A 16,293-nucleotide genomic window follows, 5' to 3' on the forward strand; every position below is an offset into this window, starting at 1 on the left:
AAACCCCCGCACTTGGAGCTGCCAGGCCGGGACTGAAACCCATGCTGCTGCCGCCGCGGCCAGACTTTGCGCTGTCCCTCAGTTGTGGTGCTGAATCGCAGCATTCCAGTGACGTAAAGCAGAACCAAGACTCAACCTGCCAGAAGTAGAAAGACTTTGTGTGCATAGATGTGAAGCAAGTGAAAAAAAAAACACAGAAGACACAGTGAACACGGAGCAGAAGTGATGGCTGGACTCCCCCCCGCCCTCGGCGTCACTCCGACGGTGTGAGCACAGCAGCGCGCTGCCGCCTTGTACCGGAACCCAGCGGAGCCTCCGTAGATGAGGAGAGTGGCTTTCGATCAGTGAGGTACGCTCTGCGTCTCTAGGAAATCATAGAAAAAGAAATTTGATAGATTGCGCTCCTTAAAGGCTCTACATGCAGCTGAGAAAATGGGCTGTATCAGCTCCAAAGCGCCTGTTGGTAAGGAATGTTTTAATTGCTTTCATAAAAAGCACGCTGCTGGAGGAAGCCTGTTTTTATATCCGCATTTGTTTTGCTGCAGCCTTTCGCGGGTGCAGAGGCTGCGAGTGAATTCTTAGGTGCTTGTAGTGCACAGCATGCTGTGCCATGAGACAATAGCGCTGCTGAGTCACATGCATATAAATAGGGATCCATATGCCTTAAATGCCGCCTTTAGACGACTAGATTTTAAACACTTTCAGTCTCATTAGAGGTTCATGTGTGTGTATGTGTGTATGTGTGTGCGTTTTAGTCAAGAGTTGAGGGGGCTGGTATATCTGCAGCCTAAACATCGCGATGCTACGAGAGTTGCAAAAGCTTTTTGGTGAGCACGCCAGTCAGAGGCAGAGAAGACAGGGGTGCTCTTGACACCATTGAGGGATGCGCAGTTAAACGGCTTTTATTTTTGTGACGTGAAGTCTCCTCCAGACACGATGGTTCTGACCGCGCTGACCCACTTTAGTTGCAAGGTAAGACGTTATTTTTTATTTCATACTGATGCGACCACTGAAAATCTTGAGACATAGAGCCTATATATCTGATTGTTTATTGGAATTAAATCTAATCTCGCTGTTAAGTAAAAACATATTTTAAAGATCTCCACGTTCAAAGGGACTCGGGATCAGTCCTTTAAAGCACACTCATGCAGCGATAGATCATCAGCTTGTTGCCAAGAAACAAGCTCCCAGTTGCAACCACGTCTATTTGCTCTCACGATTGTTTACACCTTTGCCGTACGTGTCTCCCATCCGCTCGGCTGGCGGCTAGAAATCGCCCAGGGACCCCGTCCTCTATGAGATACCCCGACCTCTGACGCGCGTCTCCACCAGATATCCCCCCTCTGATATTTATTTGACTGGGTCCCCTCTCATCCGTCGCCTCTATACATCAAAGCCCGGCACACATCCATCCACTCATCCATTCATCCCTTTCGTTTCCGCACAAACAGACGTGTTCACTATTTGTTTGTAGATGTCAAATGCAGCCGTTTAAACTGTTATTCATCCGTCACAGATCAGTCGCCTCTAATTGGCAGTGAAATCTGTCGCTTCAGTCACTTGATGATTATGGCGCCGCGTCCGCGTCTCCTTGTCGCGGAGTGCGTAATAAGGACATACTGCTCACATACCAAGAGGGTCGTGCAGCCTACAGGTCACCAGCAGCCACCTGTTTGACTCATAACCAGCCTGCATGTATGCGTGACATCACACCACTGCTGCTCCTGACCTAATTGTGTTGATTCGCTCATAAGTCTCCCAGAGAGCCCGAAAGACTCGAGAGAGAGAGGGAGAGAGAGAGAGAGAGATGCACGGCCATCTGCAGTTTCCACGACAACGGGAGCTACAGAGAGAAAAGGAGCGCGCGTGTGTATGTGTGTGAGTGTGTGTGTGTGTGTATATGTGAACTACAAGCACAATTAGCAGATAAATACAAACAAGACTGCGATTCTCGCTTGCTTTAGGGAGGAGAGGAGACGCTGCTGTGCCATTTTTAGAGAGATCGCAGTTAAAGGGAGTGAGATTAATTAAGATAAAAGACGTGGAGAAGCACCACAGGGCCTCAGAAGAGAGCGTCAGTTTCCGTCTCCAAGTGAACAGGCTGACCTCTCTGTCTGATCAAGAATCAAGTTCATTGATTTCCATTCCCGCCCCACAGGCATGCCAACTAAACCACATTCAGTGGTTACATCTGCAAAACAGTGGCGCACAAACATTCGACCGGACTTGTGCATTGCGGTCTGATTGCTAAACATTGCTGGGGACGTGTGTGTCGTGCCTCGCACCCCTCTCAGCACAGTCTGTGCAACATACAAACAATTACCTGCTGACGTCACGTGTCACCATAAAACCCCTGCACGGATACACGGATCACATTCTGGAAATCAATTGAATGTCACACAAATCACGTGCGCATCTTTCACTCCTCTAAACAATACTTTTATTGACCGAGGTGGCCTAGATTCAACGATACAATACACCCCGGGCACCTGATCTCATCACAGCCAATTAAACGGCGCATATTGAATTCTGCTGGTGGGCAACTTGAGCTCAGGGCAATAAACGGCATGTCTATGACCCCGAGGGTGAGTGATCGCTCTCGATATTGGACTCAATGTATCTGAGATGGGTGCCTGCGACTAATCGAGCGAGTTGTTCTTTTCACAGACAGTAACTAGAAACGCCTTCCCGCAGTGGAGGGCTGGAAAGAGGAGCTGAGCACTGACATTTAGAGGCCCACCTCTTAATCTCGTTTTGCAAATCTGATTTAAAGAGTGGCAAGCACGCGCAAGATCCCCTCTGTGTGTGTGTGTGTGGACGGCTGAGAAGCAGCGTCAGTCTGACAGTGTGTTGCGGATGGGAGCTGTCCAGGTGCTGAAATGATGCGCGGCGCGCTGGGTGTGAGGGCCTAATGCGCAGCAGCTGTAGCGGGTTGATAACCCCCCCTCCCCCATTGGTCCCTCAGTCTGTCAGCTCACGACGAGGGCAGCTGATGTAAAGGTTAAACTCATGTAATCACTTTGACAGACATATATCTGTAGGCAGTTGTGTGACATCTACGGTCAGGAGGTTGCTTAGTGACATTTGCGCTCCGTGTTAAAGACGTGTTCACGTCAGAGAAATGTGCATTAAACAGAAGGGAGGTATAAAAAAATGCACAACAGCCCCACAGGCACGTCTCCTGTGCTTTTCAAAGTGTTAAGCTGCTTCGCTCCTTCAAACAAAGCAGCTCTAACTTCATAAAATATCGAACAGGCTTGGGCTGCTGCCAGAGCCGTACCTGCATGGCATGGCATGGCTTTAAAGTGCATGGAGGTAGTGTACACCCGCCCAGTGTTATCTCACTACATGTGGTCTCTACAGCCAAACAGGATCCTATTGAAAATGTGCTTCTTTTTGTCTTGATTTCGTTTTTTTAATGCTCAGCATACTAATTGGCATTTACATTAGAGGTGTCTTTGGAAGGTGTTTTGGGGGAAACTGCAGTGAGATACGTCAACATCACATTTCTATGGTCATTATCGCCCTTCAGCCGCCGGGTCCTCGTGGCAGAGGCGCATGGGTTGGCATGGTGATTGCAACAGGTTAGCGGAAGCCTTAAAACTCATAGCTGGTAATTGTTGCTCCTGTCATCACAAAGACGTCATGAACGCTCCATTTGCACGTTAAGTGGAAGCGTTGTTGTGATAATATGATGAGGTGCGGAGCTGCTATGAGTTTTACTACTGTTCATTTGCTCTGATCTTCACGTGGCTCTCTTCCTCCTGACAGTGGCGGTTGACGGTTCGTTGCGCGTGGACTGGAGCGCGGCGAGCTCCCTGTCTGACCTCGCGCTTTTGGGCAACACGCGGACCTGCTTGGCGCGCAGACTGATACTGACAGCACCTTTGGGCGCTCTGGACTTCAGCGAGGTGCCCTTAAGTCTCTCTTCATTTCAGAAAACAGTTATGTAACATATTAGCCTGCTAGCTCCTCCGACGCCCACGCATGATCTCCTCCTGGAGAGATCCCGGCCAAACCTGCAGTTGCATTCAGGCAGCATTTATAAGAGGCCTAATACACATTAAATTACATTTGTTTGCTTTGCATTCAATAAGAGTCAAACACCTCTAACTTAAAGTTAAAAGCAAAGGAAATGTCCAGAGAGTGAACGTTTAGGTCATGGCCGGTTAGCTCAGTTGGTTAGAGCGTGGTGCTAATAACGCCAAGGTCGCGGGTTCGATCCCCGTACGGGCCATCCCCTTTTTGTGCAGCAGTGGTATAGCAGGGTTGTCCAATAACCGGAAGGTTGTTGGTTCGATCCCAACTCCTCCCTAGTCACTGTTGTGTGTCCTTGGGCAAGGCACTTTACCTGCATATCCTCCAGTCTACTCACTGTATGTATGGTGCTCTTTGCTGGGCTGCCTTAAGCAATTTCCCCATTGTGGGACTAATAAAGGTTTCTTAATTAATTAAACACAAACAAACAAGCTCGATTCAGTTATCTAAATATGCAAATATTGTTTCAATATATAAGGACTTAAATCTTCTTGGATAAGAGACGTGTCAGTTTGCACGTTTCCAGCCAGGTTGCAGGTAATCCGGTGTACTCTTACCTACTTGGGCACCTACCATATATGCCTAATCAAAGATGGCAGTCTCTCTGTAATTTGCCACACGAAGCAGAAAATTATTTTCTCAACCCTTCTTAGTTTAATAATTGCCTTATTAATCAAGCCGTCTGAGTTTGAAATGTGTTCTCCAACCCTGGGATCTTTCTCCATTTTAGACTTCATTAATGTTAACCAGTTAGTTATTTACAAACTACCCAGCGTAATTAGCAGTTAATCTTTAATTTGGGATTTTAAATGGAATCTCAATCGACGGGGGATGCCTCTCTGGGATGAAATGTAGCACAGGAAAGTGTGCACGAGTGCATCAGTTAATTACAGACAGGTGGACTCACAGAAACACAAACTGAAAATCGTGATGCTTACAGTTGGCTCAGAGATGATGATGAGGATGGTGATGGTGGTGGTAATGAGGATGATAAAGCCACCTTGCCTTTTATCAGTACACACCATCTGGGTGTAAATCTGATGTGTCGCAGTGAGCCAGCCAGGCGATGATTAGCAGTGTCTAAGTGATCCATTATGAATTGCAGCCTCTCAGTCTTCATGGGCGTGCCTGTTATTGAGCACTGAGCACTGGGAGAGACAGGTTGGCTAGACCGCTGAGCTCACCACATTTCTTTTACAGAGAAAGTACCCGCTAATGCTTAACATGACACTGGAGAGTAGGTGTAGTTGATGTTTGGAAATGTCTCGGATGTTTCAAATTTCTATTCATTTTTGATAATAATGATCAAAAAAATTTCTCACCTCTGATGGCATCCCACTGTAAAAGGCAGGTGGAAAGCACTGGTGTCTTACTGGTGACACCAGACACTGGTCTAACAGTCATTCATCTGGCTGTTTTGGACGTTGGTTGGTGCTCTGAGAGTGTGACATCATCACTGAATGAGGCACGCAGACATACCAGGAGGAATTGTTCCACGGTGGCTGGTTGCCATAGAAATGTTCCCACTGTGAAAAAGTTAAGAGACAGACAGGAAAAAAAGAGGGAAAGGTAAAAATGTGGCACATTGAAGGAGGAGGGTGTTCAGGTTATTTTCCATGAGGGAAGGCAGTGTACTCCACACCCCTCCCATGATCTAGTATAATGACTTCATTGTTGTTTTTTTGCAATTGACGTCTGGTAAATTAGAAAAGACTCAATTGGCCAGTACAATGGCACAAATTAGATTCCTGCTGTGATGCAACTTTAATCAGTCTCAAAATAGCGCACATAAAACAAATGCTGCTCTGCCAGCCTAATTAGGTAACCCGTGGTGTTGTGTTATGACTTTTTTGGTGGTTCAGACAACATAAAACCATTGAAACCGGAAAGCCTAAACGTGACCACAAAACGTCTGTAAATGTGCGCTTTCATGTCTGCGTGCAGGCTGATAGGGAGGCACTGTTCAGGTTTTACATAACACACCCTGATGTCAGACGGCGCTCTGCCTCCTCGGCTCCTAACAGGCGCCCTGCACCGAAGAATCTGCTGTTTTTCTGTCTTGTGTCCTGCATATGTCTGCTGCACTGACTCAGACTCTCCACTTAGCCAGTGATTTAAAAGCCAAAGGTGAACCAGAGCAGCATCATGATAGCCCCTTCTTCTTCTACACCATGAAGATTTATGATTTCTTGACATTGTGTGTTTACCTATGTGTTTGTGCTTCTGCTCTGATGAAGCATGTTGGTTCCTCTCTCTCTCTCTGTCTTTCATCCTCTCTGTCCTGTCTACCTTTTCTCATCCTCCGTTACCTGGCTGACTGTCAGCAGGAAGGTTCTCCCTTCCTCCCTTATCCTGCTCAAGGTTTCTTCCTGTTAAAAGGGAGTTTTTCTTTTTAAGGGGCTCTGGGTCTCTGTAAAGTGCCTTAATTGTAAAATGTGCTATATAAATAAAATGGAATTGAATTGACCAACCTCTAGACATGAAGAGGATTACAAATCTATAATTCAGCTTGGTCTCATTTGAGAGCACTTCAGGTGTATTTAAATGTTCATTCAGTGTGTACATATAGAGGTAAAAGATGTGGCACAGTGATGCACAGTGAAGGGCTCTGATCTGAGTACAGCTCCTCTCTGCTCTCTCTCTGCTGTTCAGTAGGGCAGTGGGGGAGCAGAGGAAGAGGAGGAGGAGGAGGGGAGAACAATGAGGAGCAGGCAGTCAGAGCGATGATGCTCAAGCAAAAGGATTCTACCCACTTTTTTAAATGAGACCATTGTGTGCCTCTAAACGTCAGGAAATGACAAGTTGCCTTTCAAATGTTATTTTGTCTCATCAGATGCTCATACAGGGTAAGACATGACATGTTAAGTTCCCTGAGGACCTATCCTGCCACATTACACTGAAATGATTCTCATTTGAAAACGCATAAACCAATGCGCGCGGACAGCACTGACTGGCTGACATCAGAGCTTTAATTAAAGGCCAACACATATCGTTCTAACTAACGCTCCTCTAGGGTGTGTGTCACGTCTCCTCCAGATTATCCTTCCTCTGATCTGTGAGCTGCTCCGCGGCACAAGAGGATTATCACGCCCCGCGGCAGCAGCTGATACAATCACAAGCTCGGGATCCCTCTTCACTTTTGCAGGGACGTTCTGGCAGATCATTTTCGTTGTTGTTTATTATTGAGTCGGGTATTTTGCTGCTATTAAGTGGAATTGACAGGACCATGTGAGAGTGGGGTGAGCCAGCTTCATTACTGGTATCTTAGACCCTGCTGCAAATCAGATGTGAGCTGTGATGTGTTTTGAGTCAATTATGAAAGCAAAAAAGAAAAATCCATGCATTTTCTAAACCGATTTGTCTGTCATGGTAGCAACAAGTCTCTGCCTGTAGACCCGAGTCTTTCATGGATTTCCAAACCTCTAGCCTGATTACCACTTGTACTTCCGGTCCAGAGACCATGATTGTAGATTTGAGTAGGGACCTACAGGTACATCAGCCTGTGTCCAGATGTGTTCACTGATGTGAGGTGCTTCAGAAGTCTTCCATTAAGGGAAGACTAAGCTGAAACTGGATCATCAGACAGCTGCGATCAGACACAGCAAGACTGGACACAGTCCACCTGTTGAGATACACTTGTCTGCCTCAAATTGCTCAGTCATCCTAGTGTGTTGACCCATATTGAGTAACAACACAGCAGCTCTGGCTCAGCATGTGGCCTTTGCTGTTGCCTGTTTCCCACGTGAGTACAGGTGAGGCTAAAAAAAGCGTTGGCAGACAAAGGAACTTGTCAACACTTGATACTCCCTCTGTGGTTTGACCGGTGGAGAGGAGGGGGTCCAGTCTTTGTCTCTTAATTCTCTGTGAGGAAATTACCCCTTCTAGCTCTCTGGACAAAGGGCCTTATCATTTCTTAGAGACACATATAAATACTTATATCAATATGTTTTACTATGGGTCAAATATCTTTTTGTCTTCCAGTGTGTGGCGAAAAAACAAAATACTGAGCTGTAGCTTGAGAAGAGCCATCTCTGTTACCTAAGCTACTACGTTGCTAATTAATTTAACAAACCACTACAGCTAACATGCAGTTACAACTAGCTGACCTGTTGTCTCTACACTTCTGCTTATAAATGTGACATAACACACCAGATTACATCATTTTAAACTTTCAGCACAAATCAACCTGAACACATGCGTGTGTGTGTGTGTTGCTGAAATGCTGCCTTGACTCATTAAAACATCAATTGGTGTGTAAAAGAAAATCCTTCAGTTTTCAAGGTCTTGGAGTACACTGAAGTACTTTGAACACAGGAGTCCCTTTTCCATCAAAAGGCAGCGCAGGCTGTTCCTGTGAGTCATGGCAGGATGCATTCACAAAGAGCTCACACTCTGCCTGAGCTTCGGCACAACTTTTAAGTCACACTTTTTTTTCCACCCTTGTTGTTTCAGGTGAATGTTGACGACACCATTGAAATGTTACCAAAATCAAGACGAGCTCTTACCATTCAAGAGATTGCTGCATTAGCACGATCCTCCCTGCATGGTGAGTGAAACCTTTTCAATGTATTAATAACTTGGATGTACATGATGAAAAGGTGGAACATTATGTTGTATCATAACGATCTGATATTTGCAATTTAGGTATTTCCCAGGTAGTGAAGGACCATGTGACAAAACCTACAGCCATGGCACAGGGCAGAGTAGCCCATCTAATAGAGTGGAAAGGCTGGTGCAAGCCTATAGACACTCCAGCAGCCCTGGAGTCGGACTTCAACTCTTATTCAGACCTCACAGAGGGAGAACAGGAGGCACGCTTTGCTGCAGGTAAGAAACACACAAAGCTACTTGGTTAGATGAAGATGGTGCTTTAGGTAAATGTTTACAAATCTTCAACAAACTTCTCTACCATTTTTTTTCATGAGCATTTAGTTATATAATTTCAATCACTTACTATGCAACTGTAGTTTCTCTGGATCCTCACAATATTATAGTGAGGCTGTGTATGAAGTTCAGCTCCAACACAACCACTGAAACACTTCATTCAATGTAATCGGACAGCATTTGAGCTAATCTAAACAAATCAAATGTCTTTACACAGATACAGTAAGATCTTGCAGCGTTTGTCGCCCTGGACTTTCCACACAAACACAGTAGTTTGTTCTTCTCACCTCTGTCTGCTGTGTCTTTTACTGACTCCTCATCTCCCCCCCTCTCACATCCACACAGTCCCCACTTTTAATGTTCCTCTCTGCCCTCTGTCTCTGTATTTCCTCTTTTTTTCTGTCTTTTTCACCCTGCCTGCTCTCCCTCCATTCTCTGGCTCACTCCCTGCAATGCAGACTCTCAAGGTTAATTTGCACAGTAAGGTTTTGCTCCTGGCTAGTGCCACCGTGACTGAGCGATTTTCCTCTGTGCCTCCTCTGCTCTGCGTTCTTTATTCTTTCCTCTTTAATGTATAGCTATTGACACAATGTGCCAATGCCTTTGTGATTTTATGGTTTCATGTGTTAATGCAATGATCATTCACAGAAACTAATTCAGCACCATGTTAGAAATTAATCCAGCATTGGATATGGCAGAAAACTGATGCTCTTCAAGTTATTTCTTCATGTTTATACGTTTCTTCATGTTTTATGAGAAAGTTGGTGATGGTTAGACATAGATTTCATGCCTGCTGTCCTCTTCAGCTTCATCAGTGTATGTACACGTCCATCTCATCTGGGAGCTGCCAGTTGTGCTGACTCCATTTATTTTTGCCAAGTTTCTCCTTGTAGCCCAGTGATGGTGTCACTGTGGGTGACTGGACACACTGTCACAGCGAGTGTGTTAATGCATAGTGTGAGCACGTGAGAATGTGTGAAGCCTATTTACGCTAGTTACACTACAACACACTTCTATGTATGTACGTGTGCATGTAGGAGGCATCTTGAGAATTGAATTGAAAGCACACACACACTCACACACACACACACACACAGAGAAAGAGAGAGAGAAAGTGAGAGAGAGAGATGCGGATTCTTTGAAGTTAATCCTGCAGTGTCACTCCATGCTGCATGAAACCGACTGGCAGGCTTGATCGACAGAGAGAAACCTATGTTTGTGTGTGTGTAAGATAAAGACTGTGATTGTGGAACGTATTTGTGGAGTTTCAGTGTGGCCCAGGACCAGGATTATTTGTGTCCATCAACAAACAAGCCTGTTAGAAAACTACAAAATCAACTTTGTGCTCACTCTACCAACACAGCTCTGGTGAACTCTGATAAAGGCACCATGTCAAATACCATCTGTTCTCCTTAAATCAGCCATAAGTAACATTTTTAATTACATGTATAATGTGAAATCATTCATCACATGACTGCAGTTCCCTCCAGCTATGGGCCATTGTAACATCTGTGTTTTGGTTTTATGGCTTCCAACTTGAACTGTTTTGGTTCCCTGCTCAACTCATCAGCCATCATCCCCTCATGTTTCCAGCTGCAACAGCCAGCTGTTTTCAGTGGAAACGCTATAAAGCCACCTGCAAACTGGCAGACAAGCTCACTGTGTGTTTGCTGAGAGTCGAGGAGAGGCTGAAGACTGAGGTGTATCGATGCCAACCAAACACAGTGTGGATGTGACTTACATTCACGAGGCTGCATGAGGCAGGAGGACACATGAATGCTAATGTAGCTTTGTGCCTGGTTGATGTGAACATAAGCAAGTGTTTGTAGTTTGTCAAGTGATGATGTGCCAGTGTGCTTTCACTGCTCCAATGAGAACAGTTAATAAAGGGATGACAGGACAGCCTGCAGTTATATCAACACAGAACAGTTCAGAACATAGCTATTTATTTTGCATTACAGCCTTGTGTTGGCCAGCAAATGTTTGCATGCTGCAGAGGATGATTTTAGGTTGTGCCTGTGAAAGTTCAAAGTTGTTTTGTTCCATAAAAGTAATAAAACGCCATTTTATAGGAAAACTAAAGAGCAGCCGGCAACATTTCCTTTAAAGGAGGATGCGCTGGTGTTTGTGAGGAAAGTTTGGGCCTTGGCTACATTGGAAGATGAATAGCAGCATCGATCTCACTCTGTGGGAGACAGCGCACGAATACTGAACATTGACCATGGAGAAAGTCAGCGAGGAGGAGGGAAACCAAAGAGGGAGAAATCAAAATGAGAAGCGAGGGACAAAGCTGAAAGATTGCAGGCTGAAAGAAAAGGGAACGGTGGGAATGAGGAGAGTCAGGTGAGTCGATAGAGCGTTTTATTGAGAGAGACGATTGGAAGAAAGGCATGACATGAAGGAGGACAGAGAGGAATACAAAACAGATGGATAGAGGGGAGGAGGACGGGCAGAGAGATAAAGAGGGAAAGAGAGAGCGCGCGGGTCTTGGGCCTGATTGGCTAGCTGCTGATGATGATTGGAGGTGATTTGTCACTTGGACCTTGGGGCTTACTGTTTTTTTTTGGCACTTGCTGAGTCACCTAAACACACACACAGATACCGTCTGGCCTTACATATGTGTATTTTGCATGTGCATGTATGTGATGGGTGTGACTCAGAAATTATGGTGATTCATTTGGGGGTTATCATTTCTGGGATTGGTAACTGATAGAATCACTAAGAGGATAATATATACATATATATTTTCAATACATATATGTAGTTTTCCAGAAAGATGTCCTTTTTATTTGGTGGATCATTACATTCCTGCTTTCCAGACAGAATAAAATGTGTAGTAAATAATTTGTGTCGTCATTTTTCACAGCACAATCCTGCACATCTGAAAACAGCAGCAACTTCAAGGGGAGATAATTTAAACATAGAACTACATTAGCATGTCCAGAATTACACTCGATTTTGCACATCAACCTGCAAATTAGCCAAAGATATGCTAAATTGTGGCAAAAATAAAAAAATAAAAGTCAAAGAATAGACTCTCTTTGGCTCACTTTCTATTGTATCAGCATTTCAACCTGCTACCAAACTCCCAAATAACCAGACTAAATTCAATGTGTATTCATCTTCTTCCTACATAACGTATATTCCAGCTTATCTCTTGTGTGGTAGATGCTATGATGGTGTGCAGATGTACATGTAATGACACTCCACCTTATGTTTTCTCTACACGCTCTCTTTTAGTGATCCACTCTCTTCGCTGATGCTGGCTGTGACTTAAAAAGCTTCTTTCCTGATATAAAAGCTTGACCTGTTGTTACATCATTGTCATTTCATTGAAAATGTCAGTGCTGATTACTAAAACTATCTGTCTCCTGGCATTTTCAGCAATGTACAGCTGTAGCCTCTTATGCCCGCCTCTGTGCTGTCTCCTGTGCACCAGCAGGAATGCAATCTGCATAACAACACCATCAAACACTCAGTGACATCCATCTTAAGTGCAGCAGCCAAATGACCGCTGCAGAGCATTGACTTTAATGGGAAGGCTGTCTGTGTCCAGTCTAATTCTTCGCTGTGCACTTTGTCTTATACACAGAACTGCCAATCATAAACCACTACATGATGTTGAAGACACAGTGCCTCCTGGTGCCTTCTTGTTACCATGCCAACCATGTAATTGCTTGTGTACATGCAGCGCTTATGTGCGTATGTGTGTCTTTGCAGGTGTGGCGGAGCAGTTTGCTATCGCAGAGGCTAAGCTGAGAGCCTGGTCCTCTGTGGACGGCGACGAGTCCAACGATGACTCATACGATGAAGACTTTCTGCCTGCCAATGAGCCCACCACACAGAGCACAGGTAAACAAACACACACACACACACATTTATTTTCTTTATATTGTCCCCTTCCTTCCTAATATGCTATTACACACGTTCCTTTTCATCCAGCTCTCTCTCCCCTCTCCCTCTCTGTATCTTTCATTGTCCCAGTGCCCTAGTTTTCATCCCCGGCTGACATTTTTTTTTGTTCCTTGGCGCAATTTGATATCCCTCCTGCAAGTTTAATATCATTTCCTTTACTGCAGAGACAGTGTCTGTGTGAGGATGGTGCGTGAGCGGGTTATAAATACATTGAGTGTGTTTGACCATGTCTGTGTGTGTGTGTGCCTCAGTTCTCATGTTGATTTCACAGAACCACTACTAACTGGCACTGCAGCCAATAACATCCAGCTTCTCTGTCCTTATATACAGTATACTTTTATTTCTTTGTTTATTTACATAAATGTCATGTATATAGTCAACTTTGCATTTGGTAATGTAATGCATGAAGAGTTTAAGGAAGAGGTGCAGTCATCACTGCTCTGTAGCACCTCTAGTGGTTAAAGTATCCACAGTGTACCTTTAAGTGAGCATAATGAATATTTTTTTAAATCTGATAGTTTTATCTCCTATTTCTTCTTTTATCATTGTTCCTTTTCCTTCATGCTCACAGTCTGTATCATTTTCTCTAGATGTGCCATCTTACCCTCCTTACTTGAAGGACCTGATCCACAGCCAGCTTTGCCAACACCTGGGCTTACGGGGGCCCTGCTGCGAGAGCGGAGGAGGAGGCGGTGAGGGATGCGGCAGCGGAGAGCCCTCCCCTACGGCAGGCTCTCCAGACACCCTGTGCTCCAGCCTCTGCAGCCTAGACGAGCAGCACCCACTGCTCCGTGACCTGGGCGGCCACCGCAGCTCTCACTCCCACAGCAACGCTGCTGAGATTGCCGCAAAGATCCTGTCTGCGCTGCAGGGAGGGGAGGAGCTGCTGCTGGCCCGACTTCAGAGGGTGGGCCAGAGCGGGCATGGTGGGGGAGACTGTGTTTTTCACAGCCTGGGTGGGAGTGGGCGGGGCATCAGGCCCTGCGGGGGTCAGGACTCTCCTTGTTACTCCATGTCTTACTCTGAGACGTACCTGTCGCCAGGCGAGGACGACGACACCCCCTGCAAGGACTATGAGAGCACCATGTGTCAGGTGGAGGCGGAGGGAAATGGGGTGGAATACCCGCCCGGCTATGACCCACGCAGGAGGGTGTCCGACGTGGCTTCCTCTGGGGTCGTTTCCTTAGATGAGGAGGATGAAGAAGAGGAGGAGGAGGAGCAGGCAGTAGAGCCAAACAACCAATGACTCTCTCTCTTCTCAGCTCAGTGTTGAATCCCTCCATGCTCTTTGGAGGACTGTTTTTTGCAGCCATCCCCCTGTCCTTCATGGCACCTGAGGCCGCTGAGCATGCGTTTTTTTTTTCTGATGTAAAAATCATTCATCTTTGCCTTACTTACTTGCAGCATTTCAGCTCCTCCTCTCCACTTTGTAACAGCTTTGTCCCCATTCCATGAACCCACTCTTTCTTTCTTTGAAGGCGTCCAAACAATCTTTTTTATCAGTGTGAAAACAGTGAGTCTTAGACGGTCTGACGATTGACCCGTGGGTATGACGCTCACCGTTTTTGGCGCTGTCCCCTGGCCGTGACCTGCAAAGCAAACAGACTCTGCCACCAGGCAGACAGAAGGACTGAGAGTCCCAAACTCTGACTTATCTTTGCATGTGTTTTTGCAAGTGCTGAAATCAATGGGCTGACCCGGTCTTGAGCACGATTTGTAATCTCAGCTGTTCTGTATAACCCCGGCCCATCTCCCCTAGCGCCTCCCATGGGAGGGCAGGTTGACACTGCATCCTGGGACCTGCCCTTACCTTCTCCCTCCCTCCCTCGCTCCCTTCCCTACCCCTCCCTCCTTTGCAAGAAACTAAATAGCATGCTTGCTGAGTATGCCAAACTATTTAACCCTGTCACTACCAATTATGAGCAAATGCTGGAATGTCTTCAGAGTGACAGGACATAGTATGTATTTTAAAATAACAAAGTTTAAAAAAAAAGAAAAAGATTTGTCACAAATGATATGACAGAAATGATATGCTTTTATTGTACTAGTTTTCTATCACTCAAACATGTTGTGGTTCATATTAGTTCAAACATCATTATGATGGACGTCTGCCATAATGATCAACTATAGCTACTGGATATTTTTCTGTGGATTCCTGCATGGAAGACACAAGAACATTTGTTGTCTTAAAAAAAAGTTACACAGCAAAAGCAGCAGCAGCATCATCAGCAGCAACAGTGACAACACAACACAAACAGAATGTTCCTGAAGTGACCCTTCGGCGTTCAGAAGGAAGTGACACAGCTGGCTGACAGAAAAGTTTTTTTTCTGTGAAGAGATAAGTTGCATCTGAGATTTTCTATATTTTTGTATGCGTTGTCTTGCTTTGATCTCTTTGCCTATGCGGCGTGCCAGTGTATGTGGTTTTTTGCACGAAGCTAACGTGGCTGTAGATTTCTCCTTTTCTTCGTTATCACTGTGTGATATAGTCTACTGGGAAAAAAAAACAACAACAACAATACAAATGTGAAAAGTTCTTATTTTATTTTTTATTTCAAGAGGATACTGTGATACGGTTTGTTATTGCCATTTGTTGATCCTCATGAAGAGCTCTTGTGTTTATTCTTTTTTTTCCTATATGCTCTTCGTTCTCTCCTCTCATACTGACTCTTGAAAAGCTTTGCCTTTTATTCTCTATTTCCCTTTTTTTCTATGAAGCTTGCTAAAGGGCATGTTTATGTGACACATGCAGAATCTTCATCTCCATGGTGACGTTAGGAGCCCCGTTGAGGTTCTCCCAGAGGGACTGTCATTCATACAACTCAGGAAATCCCATTGGACCAGAGCATCCATGCATCCCGCCCGCACACACAGCATCACTCTCCTCTCATCCTCCACTCCTGTGTGCCAGTGTGTGGATTTCTGTGTGAGAGAAAGCCTGGTAGTTATTTTTTACAAATAATTAAAGCACAGATTCATCCCCCCCACACCCCCCTTTTACATTGATTGACTGTTTAGAAAAGCCTCAATGTGCGTATGTTTTGCGCAATTATGTGCGTGTGTGTACCTGTATTGTAAGATGTCAGCAAGCACTTTGAGCTTGCACCGTAAATCCATTCCAAAACCCCTCCAGTGCAGCGATTCCCTTTAAACCAGTGTCTGGTGTAGCTGAGCTCTTGTTGGAGGTTGAACTTTCACTGGTGCTGGAGAAAAATGCTAAAAAATAGCATGCAGTACATAAAATGATGAAGAAGCAAAAAACAAAAAAGTAGGGATGACATTTCTGAATCGGCTGAACTCTAAACTAGACGAATATGAGGATTCCCAGTAAGAAGAGTTGGAAAAAACAACGACAACTCAGGGGGAACCATTGAAGCTGTGCCTTTCATTCGTCACCTTTGACCTTCCATCATCATCATCATCATCATCATCTTCTTCCATGATGCCACTCAGGCT

The 16,293-nt window shown here is 45.2% G+C and overlaps 1 protein-coding gene and 1 non-coding gene across 2 annotated transcripts; both read left to right on the forward strand.

Moving 5' to 3' along the window:
- The first annotated feature begins 352 nt into the window (after positions 1–352).
- fam131ab (family with sequence similarity 131 member Ab) lies at positions 353–14,680 on the forward strand. The gene is made up of 6 exons (XM_028419859.1): positions 353–463; positions 3,772–3,911; positions 8,491–8,584; positions 8,683–8,865; positions 12,643–12,774; positions 13,428–14,680. The coding sequence occupies exons 1-6, from the start codon at positions 433–435 to the stop codon at positions 14,081–14,083; spliced, it is 1,236 nt and encodes a 411-aa protein (XP_028275660.1). The 5' UTR covers positions 353–432; the 3' UTR covers positions 14,084–14,680.
- trnai-aau (transfer RNA isoleucine (anticodon AAU)) lies at positions 4,164–4,237 on the forward strand. Its single transcript has one exon. It is a non-coding gene; the product is annotated as a tRNA-Ile (tRNA).
- Positions 14,681–16,293: the final 1,613 nt, after the last annotated feature.

Source organism: Parambassis ranga, chromosome 13 (genome assembly GCF_900634625.1).
Source record: "Parambassis ranga chromosome 13, fParRan2.1, whole genome shotgun sequence".
Taxonomy (NCBI): Eukaryota; Metazoa; Chordata; class Actinopteri; family Ambassidae; genus Parambassis; species Parambassis ranga.